Below are 16,963 nucleotides of genomic sequence, written 5' to 3' on the forward strand. Positions count from 1 at the left end.
TGTGGGCATCATTTGCAATCACTTCTTAACCATTTTACTGATTTACATACCTTGCTGCTTCTCATTTAAATCCTCAAATTTTGCTGAATTTGAAAATGCGAGAGAAAATCTTCTGGTATGCAAATGAGATCTCAATCGAGGAGAGATGAGAAAACTGATTTGTGAGAGGAGAGGATGAGAGAGCAAAAGCCCTCCTGGGATCTATTTATGTTCTCATAGCTCCAGCCATCGTAAGTCCTTGTTCCTCCTAAATGCTTCTGGGAGCAGCATGGACGTGAAAAAACATGGGAGACTGAGCTTTTACCAAACCAACTGCACACAGCAAAATAAAGCCCACAGTGAGATTTTTGTTTGCTTTAGAGTTCTGTAAAAAGGCAAAGCAGAAGAATTAAAAGTAGTCTCTTTGTAGTTCCTTCCTGGCTTTGTACAACCCATTCTGAGGCAACGCTGCCAGATTACACTCCAGGCAGAACACATGGACCAAAGACAAGACCAGTGCAGGAAATCACACTACTACTAAACGGCCTTGGCTGGGATGACATTCCTGCAGAGACGTAGCTTCACAGACCGTTACTGACTGGTGGATAGTTGCTGAAGGAGCGTTGGGAGGTACAGCTCTGAACACACAGAAACTGAGAAAAGTTTGTGAGGTTGGGGGGAATTCTTTCTTGAATCAAAGGCTCCTTTAAAAAATAATTTAAAGAAATATTCATATAAAAGTAGAAATTACTTGCAATTCAAAATCATCAATCACTGGACACTTCAAACGCTGAAGGCATTAGAATCAGAATTGAGTGCAAGTTCTCCAATTTGCCATACAAGCTGCATTTGGAACCTAACACCTGCTCACTTAGTGCATGTAAATGTTACCATTTCCCACTTTCTGCAAGTGGAAGATGAGTATGAAAAATTGCAAGCGTTAAAAATACGGTCAGTCTCAGAGAGCGCTTTTGAAAAAATGTTTCTCGTCATTCAAATAGTGAAAAAGTGTCTATAAGGCTTTATGGGAGCATACATACTGCAATCCTATTTCCATGGCTTACAGCGAAGGTAGTGTTTATAAATGACACCAGGCTTACTACTGCAGAAGTAGTAAGAAGAAGTAGCAGAAGTAGAAGATTCAGTTTAAGTTCTTCTCTCAGAATGTGATTTCAACAATTACAGTTGTTAGAACAGACAAAAAATGGATATCCCGTCACCTAACAGATGTAAAATTTAATTGGTAGAAAAAATTTCAAATTAATGGTCCATATAAATTTTGGATCTCGTCAGAGGAAAGGTTTCATTTCTGTAATATTATAAATATTTTTGTCTTTAAAATTGGAAATTAACCAAAATTTCAAAGCAAAAGTTTCCCATTCAAAAGGAAAGGGTTTTGTTTCAAAACTGACAAAATTGTTTCAAATACTTTCACAGTATTTCCAGAACAGGAGAGTCATCGCAAAAAAACAGCACTAACACCGAAACACTCATCACTGAGTATAAATCCAGGATACCCTAAATCAGACTAATTAAGGGGACTGAACACTCCGCAAAAGTGTTTCTTGATATGTTCAAAGAAATATGTAAAACAAATGAAATTGCAAATACTTGCAAATCAACAGGTGTTTAATCTCAACAAGAAAGACAAGTCAAGCACAAAACTTCTACCTAGAAGGATAAACTATGCAATCCTTTAAAACAGTATGCATATTTTACCAGCTCCAAAATAAGCATTACTGACTGGAGTGTGGAGTGCTTTACAAAACATGTAATTCCATAAACATTACTTAAAAATATATTTATTTTAGCACCAGGCTCTGCTTCTGTACTACACATTTTAATATATTGATGTTTCTTAAGGGGTAAGATGCTTCTTTCTGCCCTCAAGTAACTTTGACATAAGAAAACCACAATATAATAAAACCAATTATATATGGTTTCACTTACAGTCTTACAGTATTGATATGTAAATAATTTCTGATGCTTTTGAACTGCGACTACATGGATGCTTAGGCAAACAATCACTTATGTTTGCAAATGGTGACCGGATCCTTTGTGTAACCAACCCCTCTTCTAAAAACATAGACACATTTAAGGTCATATAGAACAGAGAGCTATAACGCATGTTCATTAAAAAAGCCCGCTGTGGCTACCCCACCATTTGCATGCTGTATCATTAATATATCACTTCTAGAGGAAAACGGGATTTAATTCAGTGCCCATGAAATTCTCAATGTCTAGGCTGCGCCTATAACATTATACTGAATAAATGATGTAACAAATCAACATAAACGCTGGCAGAAGAGTTAGGGCCTGATTTGCTTTCGCCTTGTATGTTGCGCAGTCATTTATTCTGGGCAGTTTTGTGACCCATTATACCCATTTTTCCCTCATGCAATTAAGGTAAATACAGAGAAATTAAAAAATCAGGCCCTTGTCCACACAGACTGGACTGTGACAACCAGCTGCCAAAAAGCTTTCTAATAATCATAGTAATAAATTACTGAGAAGTCTAATATGCTATCATTCCATATCAAAAGGAGTAAGACACCAATATTAAGTCCTAGTGCAGTTTTCCTGTGCCGCTTTTGCCCTAGCTGTAAATGCCTATGAAACACAGCCCCTGGATTTACTAAATGAAGAAAAGGAACAAATTATTTGAACAATAGGAAGCTACTGGCAAATTTCATCAAGCCAAGTGAGAAGTAGCAAAATGAACAAGAAGCTCCTAAAAGCGTGAGTTGATTGCACTGGAGGCTGCATGATGCAGAGCTAGACTATAAAAAGACAAACAAAAGCAAAGCAGCCCTATTTATATCACCACATTTCATGGGTACTCCTGCCTTTATCAGAGCGTCTCCAAGAACCGTACAAAAACCCCAGGAGGGCAAAACAGCGCATTCAGTCATGAGCTAAATTATAAAAAGCCTGCAATTTGTAATGGTTAAAACTCAAGAGAAAAATCAGCAGTGCCGTTTTCTCAAGCTCATCCCTAGGGGAAAAAAAGAAAAAAAAAAAGTGTAATTCTCAGGTGTTCTTTCCCTCTCCACATTGCCATAAAGCAATATGGAAAATATATGTCTCATATAAAAGCAGCATAATTTCTTCATTATAGAAACAAAGTATGTTTAAAAATGTCTTCAATACATACTTAAGTTTTTCACATTTTTGGTGAATGAAGATAAAGTCCAACACTTCAAATTTGGACTTAGAAACTGAACTTACTGTCTTTATTAGAGTGTTGACATATTTTATTTGGATGCAATAAAGCAACTAAAAATATAGATTACAGCTTCAGGCAAACAGGAAATATACTCTAATCCTATTTAGAATTAAACTTAAAAAAATAAATGAGATCTACTGAATGAAAGCGTATTTTAGGAACATCTGAAGAACAATGATCATGCTAATGGTATAAAAAGGAAGACAACTGGATTGGCTTTAGACTAGCAGATGTCACTGATACTTCTATGATGCATCTCTGCAGCAGAAATAATATTGAATAAATACTTGAATTACTTTCCACAAAGGCAATTAATTTGCAGTTCTACTTAAAGTACTTTAGTAGTTCTACCTACTGTCTTTTCAGGACATGGTTTAGGGGTGTGGTGGTGTCGGCTTGACAGTTGGACTTGATGATCTCAAAGGTCAAACAACAAACAAGCTTCACAATCACTACTGTGAAACAGAGAAGTAAGATTTTGGCACGAGTAAGGACTATTAAATATTCAAAATCTGTTTGTCTGTAAACTGAAAACCAAACCTTTCCATATACATCCATACTTAGGAAGTTTTATGCAAGTGTCAAATTTCTGGGAACAAACATCTTGAATAGTGTAATACAAAATGCACGTCTGTGTGGGAAAGGTTTTGCAATTCTACTCTGTAATGACAGAGGTAACATCTACATTGATCATGTTTTTTAGCATTAGAAACATTCAGAGCCTTCTTCGGGAGTCTTGCAGGTATATCGCTAATTTAAATGGCTTTATGCTAGTATTGATTCATCATTCAGTACGCTGGGGATGCATTATTAATACAACTTCATTAATTTAGTGGTCTCGCTGTAAGAGCATGTGCCCAATGAATGGACACTGAAATGTCTAGAAGTTACATGGTAGTAAACAAAATATCACATTACAGCCTCTGACAAGCTGGTAATTTGCTAGAGTTGCTAATGTTTTCCATTGGCCTTTTTATATTGATACTGATTTGTATTGATGTAGCTATGCTATTTGGACTTCAATTTGCTTTTTATCCGAGTACCTGGAATTTAGATTTTGATTCTTTGTTGCACCCAGTAAGACTCATTAAACCTCTAGTTTGACCTCCAGCTCCAAAAGCAACAAGAGCAGACTTTTTTGATAGTGGTGTCCATTCTACACGAGCCCTAGGAAGGCAGCCCAAGGCTCATTCAGGTCGGTAGGGACCAGAATAGCATCGTCACTAGGGTGCAGTAAGCTCCAGCTCCTCTCTTCCCACGGCATGTTTCCTTGTACCTTCTGACATAGCTGAGGGTCGCTGTATGCTCCCATCATGAAACTATTAATTTCAGGAAGAACCTAGACCATTGTTATAAAATTTGGCCCACAGTTTATAGCCCGTTTGACACACTATCATGAATACACTGAGTAGATATCAGCTGGTAACAGCAATTATGTAGTGTAATTCGCTCTGCAATCGCTGCAACAATTTGTGAGTATGAGGTATAAAAACTTCTCAGGAGGCTTTCATGATAATGTTCTTGATTGTGAATTAGACAGAACAAGAGCAGTTGAATGCACTCTCAATTTGTTTTTAAATAATAAAAACCCCCTTAGTTATTATGAAGAATACATCCCCCACAAAAATAACCAATCAACCCTTCTCCTTTTTATAATGAAATTAATAGATCCAAAAAGTAGGAAAACTTTACATGTATACAAATACATGCCTGTGCCCATGATGCTCTTCAAATGCACATATATCTTACAGCTTACCTAGAACACTATAATCTCATAGGTGTTGAAAAAGTTGTCAAGATACATTTTCTACAAACCTACATGACAACTGTAATAGTAAATCACAGTGTCAGCAGAGCTCACTCAATAGAAGGAGAAAAATAAAAGTCACAGTTAACATGAAGCCCTGGAATTCAAATTTTACAGCTGGTGTTACAACAGATAACTAAGCAGAAAAATATACTGTGTTCTTTGTTTTTTGTGCTTTTTTCATAGGTGAAGGAAAATGTTTTTGCCTCAAATATATTCCAGTTGTGTAAGGCTTAAGAATGCGTACATTTTTTAGGTATATTAGCAGTCAAATATGAAATCTATTTACATCTGTGAGAATCTTCCAGATGACATCACTGAGCTTAGAAGAAATCTTTCTACATGTTTTTTAACCAAGTAATCATTAGACCTTTTATTGATGAAAGGGATACAAATTTAAATCAGGCTATATCTGGCGTATTTTCCCACACGCAAATTAAAATAAGAGTTCCAGCTAGATTTCTACAAAGCAGCTTGATTGTGGTATTTTCTGTAAGTACTTAAGAAACTATACTTCTTGAATTCAGCTCAAAGAAAAACAAATCTAGGGATAGCACTGATAACTAATTTTTCTTCTCACACACTTGGCTAGATTTGGGAACTTTAAGCTAACTTTGTTAATTACAGTGCTTGCTAGCTGCTTGCAACGTTCTTTCATATTGATTTAGTGCATTGTTCCTCAGGGGAAAAAGTTACCTTTAATCACTCAATAAAGCAAACTAGACACTGAAGCACCATTGAAAGTCAAATGAGAATAACATTGGCATAGTAAAAACTTCATGCCTAATGAGCAGAAATATAATAACCACGTGCAGCTCTTACAATGATCCAGTTCTGGACACCCTCTGGGGTTTGACCCAGTTCTCAGTTAAGCCACTAAACAGCCTCATTTCCTACCAGCGCTGGAATTCAGGTAAATGAGCTAGCAGCTAGGCTCAAACTCACAGCAGGATAATCTGAATTAGGTGTCTGAAGCCACTACTTAGTAAGGAGAAATGGCTTCAATCATAGAATTGTTTAGGTTGGAAAAGACCTTTAAGATCATCAAGTCCCAACTGTTAACCTGGCACTGCCAAGTCCACCACTAGGCCATGTCCCTAAGCACCACTTCTACATGTCTTTAAATAGCTCCAGGGATGGTGACTCAAGCACTTCTATGGGCAGCCAGTTCCAGTGCTTGACAACCCTTTCAGTGAAGAAATTTTTCCTAATATCTAATCTAAACCTCCCCTGGTGCAACTTGGGGCTGTTTCCTCTTGTCCTATCACTTGTTCCTTGGGAGAAGAGACCCCCAACGCCCACCTCACTACAACCTCCCTTTCAGGTAGTTGTGGAGACCGATAAGGTCTCCCCTGAGCCCTCTTTTCTCCAGGTTAAAACAGCCCCAGTTCCCTCAGCTGTTCCTCACAGGACTTGTTCTCTAGAACAATGGAGGGACCAAGTTCTTCTGAGGTCCTGAAAAAGTTACAAACAGAAGCAAACAGAATTTTTTACTTAATTTCTAATACGAAGTCTGGAATTAAGAGTCTTTCATTTATGTTAAGTTTCATAAGTGGAACCATTCCAGTTTTCATGATAAGAGGATCTGGACACAGACAGCAAGTGTGCAGAATCATTTGTTGCTACCACCATCTTAGCTCTCAAAGATTCCATCCCCACCCTGTAAACAGTAGCATGGTTAAGTGAGAAAACAGGAGAGGGAGCTCTGTCCCATGACTAACAAACTATTACTTTCTTATATCTTGGATTGCAGTACCTATAAATGTCTGCAGCTCACTTCAAGCATACCGGAACGAATTTACAACAGCCACATGCACTCATGAAAGTTCCACGCTGTGTTTAACTCTGAGAAGCAGAGGCAGCATGTTCCACGTGATTATATACAATTTACAGGTGGGTCCTCCCTATCATGGATAAAGAACTATTGTGTATGATACTACATATACTAATCTTGGATAGAGAGGGAGGGTATGATCCGGTCAGAATCAAGGCTAATCAGTGTGCTAGACTGCATAGGTCTTTTGGAGTTTTACCTCTTACAAAGGTTCATGAGTTTGTGATTTGATAGTCCCATTCAGGAGGAGGAGGAGGAATTGACCTTTCTGAAATCAAAGAGGGAAGAAAGGGAGCTGTCATTCCCTTAACTTTTGCAGGGGAAGGGCAAATTTATGTTTCCCACACTCCACCTCATTCTGCCTCCATGCCAGCATCGCATGAAGTTGCACATACAGGTTAGTTGTCTACAAAGTTGTGTAAATCTCCTTTTGTTTTCATATCATCTCCTACTGTTTATCTCCTGTGGTGAAAGCAGTTTAAGTGTCAAAATCTGCTCCTAACTGGGTGAACTGGAGTTAAGCTAAACCAGCAACGTGATTTTGCGCAGCCTCATGCTTTTCCCTCCGCATGACTACACACAATACCGGCTGATAACTTGTTTGAGAGTTGCATTTGCTTAGCAGGAAAACAGCATTAGTTCAAAGGAGCTAATATGTTGAACTAATAACTTGTAATCTTTTGTCTTAAGGCTGGATCAATACGTTGCGTAGCAAGACAGAAGGACTAGTGAGAAGGCCATCTGCTGGGAAACCAGTTAAATTTTCTGACCTTGGGTCTGCAAATATTTGCTGTGCTTTCAACAGAAGATGCTGCAGATAAAATAATAAATATAACTTGGTCTAGCATAACCTGAAGAAAATATATGGAAGCCTGTAAAACAGAAAGCATGTTATTGTAAGCGTGTGGTCAAAGGAACGAGAGCTGGAGGCATGGCTGATAAACAGTTAGATATGGACTAACAATAAGCAGGATATCAGCAATTCATCCAAGACTAACAAGGTTCTACACAGGACACCTGTGGTATGCTAGAGGGGGTGATCAGGAAACATCCAGATACGGCTTTTAAAGACACGCAACGTGAGCTGAACATCGTGTGCTGGTAGCAGCTGATATCTAAGTGCACCTCGTGCATGGACAAACACATACACAACTGACACCAAAAGGAGAAAGCACAATCCAACATGTAAAAGAACAGAATACAATATATGTAAAAGGGAACCATAGCTTACATTCAGGCTGCTGGGCAGATGAACAAGGCCTTGTACAGTCACTTTGGTCACCATAAACAGTCACCATAATTTCTTCCAGTCCTAGCATAAATCACCTTTGTAGATGTCCGGGCTTTTTACTTGAATCTAACATTCCTTATTTTCTTTAAAATGTGTCAGTTTTAAGTCTTTATATATGATTTCTTCCAAATAACTGCTTTTATATAACTTGTTTTTTATAAATTATTCTTCATTTCCAAACGCAAACAGCAAAGTTTTCCATTCAGGCACACCTCTCCTTTTTGTTTTAGGTAACGTGATAAAGAAAGCCTGACTGAAGGAGCTGCAGTAACAAAGAAGTGTACTCACACATGGTCCAGTTCATTAAGGAGACAGAACACAGAACTGTAACGTGAAATCACAGGTAAATACATTAAGCTACCACATTGGCTTACTAAATGAAATCATAACTGCTCACTAAGAAGTCATGCTGTAATAGTAGCACATGGAGAAGAAAATTCTAAAGTGTTTTCAATAAAGGGGGCAAGAAGTCTTCAGAATGTAAAGCAATTTGATTTTCGATAGCAAAATATTTCTTCACTAAGAGATTAGCAAATTCATCTGGAAGTAAACTCTGTGAAAAAGCTGGTGCATATTTTTCACAAATACAAAGATTTGTATCCATGAAACCATTAACACTGCATCAAACTTTGTGAAATCCCCTTTGTGGTCACATGCTCATATTCTCTCTCATTTTTAGCGTCAACATTACCTGTTTAGAAAAATCGCTGCCTTCTGTCTTTAGAACATACCTAATCTTTTGAATATAGCTTCCAGTTAAAAAGCAGTCAAGAACAACAATGTCTTGTAAAAGAATGAGATAGCTCATTTCACATTAGCAATTAGCCTATTTACATTAATTATTCAATTGCCTCATTCTACAATTTCCCTGCTGTTCTTTTGTGCTTCCTTTCTCCTTGCAGCATGTTACACCTCACATTACTTCACTTTGATACTTCGCTCCCTTCCAAGGGGAGCCATGAGTCCAAAACGTTTATTTTGTTTGCTAATAACCTGTCTGTATAGACACTTTGGAACTGTAATGGAACTAGAAAAACAATTCCAAAGCCTTCAAAAGAACTGACAGACTAAAACAATCATTATGACTTAAGTGGAATGACTTAGTATATGAAGGATCACCTTATTTCTCAGAAAACAGCAAAACACCTCTCATTTCTTAAAGAAGCAGCTGAGAACTGAATTAGAGCTGATGAAGTATTTGGGTTTTGTCATGTTACGGGTCTGACTTGACTTGAGACATCCATAATCAAGTATCAGAATCTACCACAGGGTCTGAACACTCAACTCCAAATACTATCTTTCAAAAAATACTATCGGAATGTCCAGTAGATGTTTGATAGGAATATGTTCTCGAAATATAAAAAATAGCGTTCCTTCTCACAGCAAGTATACAGAAGATCACGGCTCTAATAACTATGTGTAAATCCACCCATATAAAGAATATCTATAAAACCGCAAGGACAAACCGGTTCATGTATAGTGCCGCAATAAAACCTGTATGTGTAGGTTATAAACAGTACTGTTTTATAATTATTTTAAAGTACAATTACAGTATTATTACTATTTAAAGGCCATGGTGCAAAACCAGAGTGAGCCTATCATCAGTCCTTCAGATGCTAGGCACAGGCTTCCCAGCCGGACTTGTGTCAGTGTTTAGCAACCCCTTTATAGAACAGAGAGGGTTCTCCTCCATCCCGCATAACCACTGGGATATCAACGTCATTCACCGGTGTCCGAATTCAGCAGCGATGAAACGTGCAGCACTAAGCAGCCCTGGAAACTAACGGGCTCTGTTTAACCAGGGAATAGGGACAATGGGGGTGACAGCGGCGCGAGCCTCCCCGCTCGGGCCTAACAGCACGCTTGGCCCCATTTTCCAGTGGAGCCTTACATGACAAGTGCGTAATGCGGTGCCCAAACTTGTTCCGTATCTGCTCTTCCTGCCAAAATTCCCAGCACAGGTAACGCTCATTCCTAACAATGTTTTTGAAGAAATCCACACGGATTAGGAATGATGATTAAAACTAAATGACTGTGGATTACTTGTTTTACACAAATCAACCAGGTGGCAATAACTATCAGCCTATGGTGACCTGGGTGTATACCTGCAGCAGCCACAGGCCACGAAGCGCGCAGACACTCGAACTGCTGCTCACTACGGTATCAGCCCCCTCTCTTTGAGAACAGGTTGGCAGAGCAGCAAGTACAACCTTTAGGGCAACTACCTCATGTTTCCAGGTCTGTGATATCAGCCTCTGAACTTTCCTTTCAACCTGAAGGCAAGTAGAGATCTGATAGTGCTACAGTAGATGCTTCGCAAGCATGCATACAGCCACCTCATAGACAGGCAATGGATAAACTCCTCATTTTGTCATGCTGTATTATGCTCACTATACATCTGAGAGATCCCTTTTATATCACGGACAAATAATGTCAACAATCATAAAACATTGGTCTCAACTAAAGCTGAGGACTTATCTAGAGATCAGTGTCCCCTGCAAAGAGCAACCCTCTCCTATGTTCTGAACGGAAAACAATCAAATGCAGAACAGAATACGTAAGAGTGAAAAGTCTAACATCTGAAGTTAAAAAAAAAATATCAAAAATATCAAAAGTAACAGCTGACAAACAAGTGGGAATGGAAAAAAAATGCTGAGGCATATTTCAAGCAAAAGAGAACGCTTAAAGGACAAATGAAAGATACGGCAAACAAATGGGAATATTGACCCGTTTCAGCCAGCAGCAACCTTGTGTTAAATGCTTATGGGAGGAAGAGACCTCTAGTTTTGTTGCCATATGGAATTCTATTCCCGGTGTCCTATACCCGCAGTGAACCAAAACTCGCAATTTGCTAAAGTCAGTGACAGAGTTTGGCAAAACTCTTCAACATACAGAGAAGGTTGGTAACTCTCCCTTTACTTGGCATGAGTCACACACAGGTTTGAAAGGAAAATACCAGTTCAAAACTAAACCTGGTCAAAACAATGAGCATGTCTCCCTTTCTAGTCCTTTTGAGAGACAGACCTCCTATTCTAAACACCAAATTACTTCCCAGCTTTCCAAGTGTACCAGCAACTGAGATCTTGGCAAAGAATGTTCTGAATTCAGGTTTACAAAAACAGTTTCATACGTCTTGATACAACATTAGGATGCCCTTGTAAGTTAGATTCATCTGCCCATATTTATCAATAAGCAGGTAAGAAATCAGAATATGATTATTAACTTCCTGGTTATCAAAAATTATCAGAGTTTACCTATAGCTAAGTTTCAGACAATTTCTTATTTTTCATAGTAAAAAAATTGAAGGCATAATTCTTTTCACTCAAACCCAAGGCAACTATGAAATAACACAAAAGAAACATCTGGTTTTTGAACGAAAGATATAGACCCCAATTACCTTATATACCAAGATAGTCTCAGTGACACCTTAATCCAAAAGGCTTCACCTTTACATCCAAAATTCAGCTGAACATTACAGTTGGTATCTTTAATCTGTTAATTTTTTTAATCAAGAAAACAGTAAAGCCTATTCAAAATGAACTAAAAACATCTGTTAGTGGAGTTCAAATAAGTGGTGATAATTTCAAGAGATGGATAAGTTGAAGCTCATATTCATTTAAGTAGTAATTTTTTGTGAATAAGGAAGGAAATGCATAGATTTGAAAAAGTCTTCTTTACTATAGATTTTACCAATCCACTTCAAATGAAACATTTTGTAGTGATTCTTCAAATGAAGACAAAAGCAAAACTTCAGGTACATTAAGCATGCCATATGTTACCCTGTTTCACGTCCCATGAAAATGCCCTAGACAATATATATTTTAAGACAGATTCCAGAGCAGTTTGATGACATAATATGGGAAATATGCCAAATATATGAAGGTAAAGATATTTTCATATTACTATTTGGACTCCATTATTTTAGCCAAACACATCTCTCTCAAACCTCCATCTTTGTATAATTAGAAAAGATTATATGTCCATAGTACAATTTTGAAGACAGTGAATCAGCTAATGTTTAACTTTAGCTGAAAAGCTGAACATCCTGACAGTCAAAGCAGGTATGCAAAGGTCTACTGACCTCAGCAAAAACACGTAATTCTGTAACAAACGAGTACCTACTTTTTCAGTACTGCTGTAATAGATCTCTTAAGTGCACTGCATTCAAAAAGCCCTTTACGTGAGGCAGAATATTATACTCCCATTTTATGGTCCAAAACTGGGGTATAAGAAAATACAGAAGTTTTTCAAGGATGTGAAGGACCTGATTATACCTGTTTTGAGAGGTGCTTGAGGTTTTAAGAACCTGTCATCATGACACTAGACAAAACATTCGATACTAGGCAGACGTTCTTTCCACAGAAACATCCACCTATCCAAATGATGATTATATTATTGCCCCATTGGCTCAAGTGGTTAGCCATAAATTTGGGCTTTGCAGAATGGCTTTCATTTGTATTGACACTTTCTTAGACAAGTCAGATATATTCTGCCGTATTTTTATGTTCTTACACAAAAAACGTATATAATGTTCTGGTTCCCTGAATACAATACAAAACAATGACACACAGAAGATCCTAAACAGAAGTCACAATCTTTACTTTAATAAGAGGTCAATAAAGAATAGAAAAAAGATTTTTGGCTGGATCAAAAGTTTTTGGGTTGCCTTCCTCTTCCCACCTTCCCCCACCCTCAATCTGGGGGGTGGTTCAATGAAGAGAGGTTTTTTTCTGGGAAAAAAGAAGTGAAAGTGTGTCACTACTAATATTTTGCTCTAGTTTTTTTGTTTCTTCATTTTTCCTCAAAGTTCATCTACATTACAAAATGTAGCATAGACACTACATAACACTACAAAACATTGACTGCTGCACCTGTAACAACATGTTTATTCAGGAAGAGTTCCAAGGTAGCCGAGTCATTCCCTAAGGATTATGATGAATCTGACCAGACTGCAGAAGCTACAACGGCTAACCCAGCACATCAGTACCGAACCAGCGTTTGTGTGGATCTCTGCAAAGAAAATCACTGAGCTTTATGCTGGGAATCTATCTTAATTATCTTTGTCAGGCTCCTTGAGTGAGAGGAGGAAAAATGAGGTATTTTGCTCACTTTTATAAGTGTCATTGGATAGTTATATTTTCTTAAGACATGAACGGCATGATCTGAGAAACTAAAGATAGATCAGGAATTCCTCAATTCTTGCAGTGATTAACAGACTAATCCAAAAGCCACTCAAGTTAGTAGAAAGACTGCACAGGCATTAGCTCAAGCCCACACTTAAAGCGTGAATTACGTTCATAACTACTCATGTCAATTTATATGGATGTGAACTTCTCACAAACAGGGAAAACATTTAACGTCAGACAACTCAGAAAGATCATAGTTGAAAATACTTTTGAAAAATGGCTACAGATGAAACTTAAATCAGTTTGTCTCCCATAAAGAACCCACACCAAATGCCTTTTGTAAAAAAAAAAAAAAACCCCACACAAAAAAAACCCCAAAACACCAAAAAACCCTGTCTGCACCACTGTTCATAAGAAATGGAAGTATGTAGCATTTACAAACTATTCATGACTGACTCCCGTGCCTTTGACTAATTAAGCCAATGAAAATCGCAGCTTGCCAATTCTTGCCTTTTAACACATAAGGATTTGTGTATTATAAAAAGAAACCTGAAATATATGAAGCACTAAACTTGTTCAGAAATCTTCCTTGCCTGGTTCAGTTTAGAATGCCCACACATCTTCATCTTATGCTTGGAGAATCACAAAAATAGGATCAGGGTCAGCTTCGCGCTTTGAGCAAAGAAATATCAGGCTCATCAAAAGCAGCAATGAAAAAATATTGAGATTCAACTTTAAAGTCTTTCCAGTCCATCAATTATGTCAGTTATTAAGCCATAATTCTTTTTTTCATGTTTAAGTAGAACAAATATGAAGATCATTGCTAATACCTATAAAAACATCTTGCCTGTGAATTTTATATCAAAGATTCAGCTGCATAGCAAATGCTACAGAGAGCAAAAACCTCAGATGCTAGGAACTCCAGCAGATATGACAGCAAATTATGGATCTGAACAGGAACTGTTTTTCCCATTCCATGAAAACTACCTAAAATCATAAACTCCGAAGCCTTTTTGAGAAAAATCAAGACCTCTCAATAATTTTTGTATGCAAAAGAAAGTGAGAAAGAAAAAATGCTACCCTAATTTAGAAAGTACAACAGGGATTAAACAGATATGAGTTCAAGTGGGATTAAACAGATATGAGTTCAAGTTCTTCTTGCAAATCAGATAAAGCAAAAACTTGAATGCCAGTCATCCACATACCATATGATTACGGTATTTGCCAGTTTATTTTTGAGTTCTCCTCACCTTACCTTGGTCTCATTCCTCCTGCTTGGCTTGCTATTTTACAGCAACTATATTTCGGCCAAAATATTCCTGAAAAAAACTTTGGTGATATGAGTCACAAATTAGTCTACTTAATCAGAAAGAGGAAAACAGGAAAATCATATACTAATAATAGGAACGATGCAAGAATCTTGTTTTAACAGGTACTAGGTTTCACAATGTCAGTAGATGTTTCTTTTTGTGATGAAAGCGGGCAAGACCTATTTCCTGAGCATATGCTTACAGCTCTATTATATAAGAAGTGAAGGATCAGCGTATTACCATGGAACCACTGAGCAATCCTGTTGGTGTTCCTCTCAAACCCAGCACGTCGAGGGATCTGCTCTTCTTTGAACCAGCGAATGATTACATCTCGGGAAAAGGGTCTAGAAGGACGCTCCCAGATGTTACTGCATTGAAAGGCAAGTCATTACAGAGGAGAGTCATACAGAGAATTATCAGTGTATGAAAGCCAGGGACAATATAAACATTAATCTCTTTTTTATATATTTACAAAACATACAGCTACAAAATGGTCAGTGTAACTGTCATTCAGTATAGCTCACTGAACAATTTTAACCTTTAAATTTGCTAAAACTATTTTGAGTTTTTATGGAAACCAGAATATTTTGATTTTACATTTGCGATGGAACCTTAAATATTTTCTTAAGCACAGAACTTAAATTGAAAAACAATTTACCACAAAAGATGCAATGGACTTTTCAGTCACCTTTCCTTTTCCACCTCATTTTTATTCAAATGTACATATTGACAAGCAAAGTATATTTTTCTGCTTAGAGTACACTCCTTTCCACTAGCAAGAAAATCTAAATCAGAATCAGCTGTAATAGATTGTGTATCCAAACCATTGAGCATGACAGAGGGAATGTTTTGTTTAAACTCTTATTTTCCCTTTGCATTCTCTACTTGACAGCCTCCCTTACTGCTTCTACTATTTTCTAAGCATTTTTGATTACTAGTAGGAGGAAAATGAGGTAAAAACATGTGGAAAATCCATCCAGCTATTCCAAATAAGGACCAAGGTATACTCTATCAAATGAAAGTATGACTGCATTTCAATTAAGCATACAATCTCATTTATCCTGACAGCAGTAGTAAAAAGGAGGTTTTACAATGGATTTCTGTATAGTTTGAAATCCCATGGCTTTCTGGGTGCTCAAGCTGTTAGCACAAATTACCAAATCTTCATTATTGTTCTTCTTCAGATAAACAGAGGATGAAGGCTAGTGTGGGTACGTCTACCTGTAACATAATTCCATTTAGTGAGACATACACTTCACAGTGTCCAGGACAGTAGCTGGCTGCATACTTCTGGCTTTCCTACTCCACCTGCCATGGAGCTGCCAGCTAATATTGTATATTTCTAGACAGTGTAAGAGAGGACTATCGCTAAAATTAGAACATCAGCTGAGAAGTCACCAAACAGCGTTAAACTAATGTGAGAGATAATTGAGAATCCTCAAAACCAATCAAGGTTCTGCAATTCAGGACTGCAAGGTGCTCTTCAGAAAGGAATAAAAGCAAAAAAGACAGATGCTGTCTGTTCGATGATGTGCAACTGAGTCCTCCTTTCAGTTTGTCTTACTATTACGAAAACTAGTGATGGATTCTGTTGATATCAAGTGATGAAGCCTGCAGTGAATGTAATAGTTATTGCTAAATTACACAAACACATGTGAGTAGATCTGACCAATATTAACCATAAAATTTGAAGATCCAACCATGAGTGAAGGGAGAAAGTGAGAATTCAGTTACAGACACACATTAAAAAAAACAAACTACATGTGTTTCTTATTTCTGTTTTTGAATATTTTCTATAAAGCAACAAGAACCACTTGAATTCTAGGGGTCTATAGTCCATTCTCACTTAACTCATTTCTCTCTAATTCAGTTATAGTTCTGAAAAACTTATCAAATCCATCATTTTTTCTGCCCTGGCCCAAATCTCAGAATTACTCTGTCAGTTTGTGTACAGCTACTGTGGTTGAGCTCACCCAGTAGGGGCAGGAAGAAATTTTACAAAAGTAAAAATAAAAAAACACAGTAGGTGAAAGGATGAAAGGGAGCAAGTGGGCCAAAGGAAGAGAACACTCAGCAAAATAAGGCAGTAGGGGGGGAAAAAAAAAAAATCAAATGGAAGCTTTCTAAACTATATAGAAATTTCAAGAAAGAGAAATCTCAAGTGAAAATAAAAGACGACTATTTCCATGTGACTTTTAAAAGAAAAGGCAAAGACTCAGGAGCTATGCTAAATGCTGAAAAACTTAGAGACATAACACTGAACCCACGCTCCCTTAAGGCAAAAAAAGAAATCTGTCTCCCACTAGTGGTAAACAGCAACAAACTGTGCACCTCCTTGATCTCCCAGGTCACTGGCAAAGTAAAACTTTACATACACATCCACTTCTCCT

At 37.5% G+C, this 16,963-nt stretch overlaps 1 protein-coding gene across 1 annotated transcript in view; it reads right to left on the reverse strand.

Moving 5' to 3' along the window:
• The window catches only part of SH2D4B (SH2 domain containing 4B), a gene marked incomplete at its 3' end in the record, with an annotated part of 64,891 nt that overhangs the window by 13,682 nt on the left and 34,246 nt on the right, over nt 1-16,963 (reverse strand). The window contains exon 6 of the mRNA XM_082002112.1: nt 14,814-14,941. Coding sequence (XP_081858238.1) covers nt 14,814-14,941 — 128 coding nt within the window. The remainder of the gene's footprint in view (nt 1-14,813; nt 14,942-16,963) is intronic.

This window comes from Phaethon aethereus (assembly GCF_964289735.1).
Source record: "Phaethon aethereus genome assembly, chromosome: 7".
Lineage (NCBI taxonomy): Eukaryota > Metazoa > Chordata > Aves > Phaethontiformes > Phaethontidae > Phaethon > Phaethon aethereus.